At 48.2% G+C, this 4,486-nt stretch overlaps 1 protein-coding gene across 1 annotated transcript in view; it reads right to left on the bottom strand.

The window, feature by feature from the left end:
- The window catches only part of EAH_00054870 (hypothetical protein, conserved), a gene marked incomplete at both ends in the record, with an annotated part of 9,383 nt that extends 5,205 nt beyond the window's left edge, over window positions 1-4,178 (bottom strand). Inside the window, 5 exons of the mRNA XM_013397739.1 lie at window positions 226-282; window positions 612-1,279; window positions 1,887-1,898; window positions 2,125-2,417; window positions 2,885-4,178. Of these exons, the coding sequence (XP_013253193.1) occupies window positions 226-282; window positions 612-1,279; window positions 1,887-1,898; window positions 2,125-2,417; window positions 2,885-4,178 (2,324 nt within the window). The remainder of the gene's footprint in view (window positions 1-225; window positions 283-611; window positions 1,280-1,886; window positions 1,899-2,124; window positions 2,418-2,884) is intronic.
- Between the last annotated feature and the right edge of the window lie 308 nt (window positions 4,179-4,486).

Below are 4,486 nucleotides of genomic sequence, written 5' to 3'. Positions count from 1 at the left end.
TATATATATATATATAGATGCATATATAGATTCCTAAATCTATATATATATATATATATATATATAGATGCATATATAGATTCCTAAATTTTTATTTTTATGAGTAGTAATGGATGACGAAGCAATGCTTACACGAATCTAGACAAAGAAAAAGCGTCAAAATAATTATTTGCAGTTTCTCCGAAGCCTTCAGGAGACCCTAAGTCAGCAGTTGCATGCACGTACACCGCAGCTGTCTTGTGGGGTGCTAACAACGCCAGGCCCAGGTTCAAAGACAGAGTCCTGCAAAAAATAAATAAATAAATAAATAAATAAAATATATATGTGTGAATGTATATATATAGATATAAGTAGATGTAATATACATATACTGGATGTACATTTATAAATATATATATATATATATATATTATATTGTATATACATTTATACACATATATATTTATATTTATTATGTATATTATATATAAACCAATTACTACTATAATTGCCAAACGATAATAGTACATACACCAACAGCAGCAGCTGCAACAGCAGCAGCAGCAGCAGCAACAGCAGCAGCAGCAGCAACAGCAGCAGCAGCAACAGCAGCAGCAGGGTGTGCATGCTACCCTAAGGAGTCATCTCCAAAGAAAACGAGCGGCTCGACTGGGATACCCCCATTGAAGAAGTTATATCCGATTTCTACTTCTTGAGGTTCGCTGTTTAGCTGCTGCTGCTGCTGCTGCTGCTGCTTCTGCTGCTGCTGCTGTTGGCGGCGCTTCCTTCTCAGCTTGCGTGGATAATTGAAACGAACAGCGAGTCTCCTCATCAGAGACAGCAGGCGGCCTGCTTTACTCAGAACTCTAAAGGGCTCTGCTTCTTCTTTTTCGTCTGTGTCTTGCTGCTGCCTAGCTATCAACGATGCAGCAATCTCTAAACCCTCGTTCTGAAGGGCTTCTTCGCTGTCTCCTTCTATTCCTATATCTGAAGAATATAAAGCAGCAGCAGCAGCAGCAGCAGAAGCAGGAGCAACAGCACCTCCTCCTCCTCCTATACCTGCTGCTGCTGCTGCTGCTCCTGCTGCTGCTCCTGCTGCTGCTCCACCAGACCGCCGTACAGACAACCTTCCAGCTTCTTCATCGCTCTCGTGCTCTTTAAGAGAACTAGAAAAGATAGGAGGAGACAGAATATAACGATAGGCTGGAGACAAAGCCTCGCGTAAACAACTCGCAGCAGAAGAAGCCCCGAAATTCAGCTGGTGCTCCCGAATCAATAACTCAGCATACACACAAGATGCCTGCACACAAACCCAAAACCCTAAACCCTAAACCCTAAACCCTAAAAAACCCTAAACCCTAAAAAACCCTAAACCCTAAACCCTAAAAAACCCTAAACCCTAAACCCTAAACCCTAAACCGGAAACCCTAAGCCTTAATCCCACAGCCGAAGACCCTAAACCGTAGACCGAAAACCCTAAACCCTAAACCCTAAACCCTAAACCCTCAGGAGTACCTTTTCTCCTGCTCTTGCATCTGAAGAAAAGGTTGAGAGGAAAGGAAGAGAGTTGCGTCTGCCAAACGTCCAGCGGCGACCCGCAGCAAAACAACTTTGTTTGTCTGACCTAAGGCAGTGCATCGAGAGCACCTGCAGCAGCAGCAGCAGCAGCAGCAGCAGCAGCAGCAGCAGAAGCAGAAAGATATGCATAACGATATCAGACAAAGCAATACAAGCAGCAATAGCAGCAATAACTACAACAGCAACAGCAACAGCAGCAACGGCAACTTGTGAGACTCTTCTGCTTCAACCACCAATGCATGCAGCAGCAAAAGCAGCAGCAACTGCAGCAGCAACAGCAGCAGCAGCGTTATGAAACTGCCTATCGGGTCAGCACTCTATCGGCCGACCTTGCCTACTGCCTAAAATAAGCAAACCCTAAACCCTAAACCTAACCCTAAACCCTAAACCCTAAGCCTTGTCCTTGATCGTTAACCCCGGAACTTAAACCCCAGACACCAAACCCCAAACAATAAACCCTAAACCCTAGCCCTCAATCCTATCTCATGAATCCCTAGCCTTAAGTCCTAAACGTTGAATTCTAAACCCTAGGCTCTAAACCCTAAACCCTAAACCCTAAACCCTAACCTGTTTAGTAGCGGTGACGAGTAGTTCGTTGACTTGAGCATCGAATGCCTTTGAACGGAATATGAATCGAAGCATTAATAAAGAAGAAGGACGCGAGGAGAGAAGCAAGGGTGGCAGTGGCCAGGGCCTTCTATCTACTCTTGCTGCAGCAGCAGCAGCAGCAGCAGCAGCAGCAGCTGCTGCTGCTGCTGCACAAGAAGATGTATTAGAAACACTCTCCTGAGGTGTATCGGCAACTGGATTTTCATTTACTCTCTCTACAGGGATCCCCTCATCCGATACAACATGAGGCCCTAAAGAAACTAAAAACAATAAATGCGCCATCCCTAAAGCAGCAGCAGCAGCAGCAGCAGCAGCAGCAGAAGCATAGATGAGGAGTCAATAAAGATACTGCGCATTGCGAATGCAGCTCGAAGAGACAAAACAGCAGCAACACAAACAGAAACAGATATAACGGCGGCAGCAACAGCAGCAGCTGCTCCCGTCGCCATAACAGCAGCAGCAGCAGGTGCTGCAGCAACAGAAGCAACAGCAGCAGTCGGTGCCTAGCATCAAATATGTATATATAAAGAGCGTCGCAGCAGAGTTCTGTACTTCCCGCCCAAACCCGTGACACTCCATCTTAAACTCTAAACCCTAGACCTTCTCTTGCATCTTCAGAGACGGTGGCTAAGGAGCCCTTCTCCCTCAAACCCTAAACCCTAAACCCTAAACCCTAAACCCTAAACCCTAAACCCTAAACCCTAAACCCTAGCGGTACCTGGATAAGGCGTTGCGAAGGGGAGTTTGCGGGAGTCGAGGTTCCTCGAACGCAGCGTTGGGAGGCGAAGGCCAGAGAAAGACAAAAGAAAGCCGTCTACAGACACAGCAGATAAAACTGACAAGAAGCGTGCACCGACGCGCTTCCATACATCCATTACTAAAGGAACACCCTGCTGCTGCTGCTGCTGTTGCTGCTGCTGCTGCTGTTGCTGCTGCTGCTGCTGGTGCTGCTGGTGCTGCTGCTGGTGCTGGTGCTGGTGGTGAGGCTGCTGCTGCTGTGGCTGTGACGCAGGAGACCCGTGAACACCCTGCTGCTGCTGCTGCTGCTGCTGCTGCGGGCTGCTGCCGCTGCTGCTGCTGCTGCTGCTGCTGCTGCTGTTACTGTTGCTGCTGCTTATATCAGCAGCCTCAGCTACTGCTGCTTCTACATATACTGGCTTTACAGCAGGATGTAGAGGGGCTTTGTTTGCCGCTGTTGCAGGTAAGAGAGAAGCTGCTGCTGCTGCGGTGTACATACAGAGCGAGTCATACATCTCTCGCAGATTCTGCTGCAGCTGCGGTGCTGCTTCCAGCCTAGCGATTGGAAGGGGAGGCAGCGAGAAAGGCACTTGCTGCTGCTGCTGCTGCTGCTGCTGCTCTTCTTCCTCATCTTCTTCTGTTTGCTGCTGCTCTGCAAAGGCCCCGGGAGCTCCTAAACCTCTTGCTGCTGCTGCTGCTGCTGCACCTCTGTTTAAAGCAGACGAGCTCCCTAGAGGTACAGATAAAAGCGAAGAAAAAAATTCATTGCTTCCACCACTGAGGCCTGTGGGGCCCGCTGCTGCTGCTGCTGCTGCTGCTGCTCTTGTTGCTGCAGCAACAGCAGCAACACGCGCAGCAATCCGCTCCGACGTTACCTCTGATATGCTGCTGCTGCTGCTGTGAAATGCATCAGCAGCAGCAACCAAACCCTTATCGGCTAAACGTAGACGAGAGCCTCCTTTAAAACCCTCAAGAAGAGAGTTAGGCCGAGGGTCTGCTTCTAGTGTGGGGAAGGAGCGATGAGAGAAGCTAAACCCTTGCTGCTGCAGTTGCTGCTTGTGCTGCTGCTCCAGCAGCAGCTGATGCTGCTTCTGCAGCTGCCGTTGCAGCTGACGTCTTTGCTGCTGCTGCTCTTGCTGCTCTAATTCTTCTTGCTGCTGCTGAGAAACAAAATCGGGAGGGTCTTCAAACACAAATAGCTCATCATCTTCTTCATCAGAAACCTCAGCAGCAGCAAACCAGGGGCCCCAGGGGGGCCCCCATAGGGTTGTTTGCTGCAGCGGCAGCAGCAGCAGCACCAGCAGCAGTAGCAGCAGCTGCAGCAGCAGCACCACCACCAACTTGGATCGACGTGCTGCACCTGGGGGCCCCCTGGGGGCCCCCCTGGGGGCCCCCCTTACATTCATAACCTTAACAAAACCCTTTAATATAAAAGTAATAATAAACAGCAGCAAAAGATATGTTAGAAATGTTTAAGAAATTTGTTTTGTATGCATTTATATTAAAATATATTCTCTTTGAGACGCTCGTCATAGACATATGCAATAAATATATATATAACTATAGACATCCATACAGTATA

Source organism: Eimeria acervulina, genomic scaffold (assembly GCF_000499425.1).
Source record: "Eimeria acervulina Houghton genomic scaffold, Eah_scaff1066, whole genome shotgun sequence".
NCBI classification, from domain to species: domain Eukaryota; phylum Apicomplexa; class Conoidasida; order Eucoccidiorida; family Eimeriidae; genus Eimeria; species Eimeria acervulina.
The sequence above is the reverse complement of the archived record's forward strand: the minus strand, read 5'-3'. Positions and strand labels throughout refer to the sequence as shown.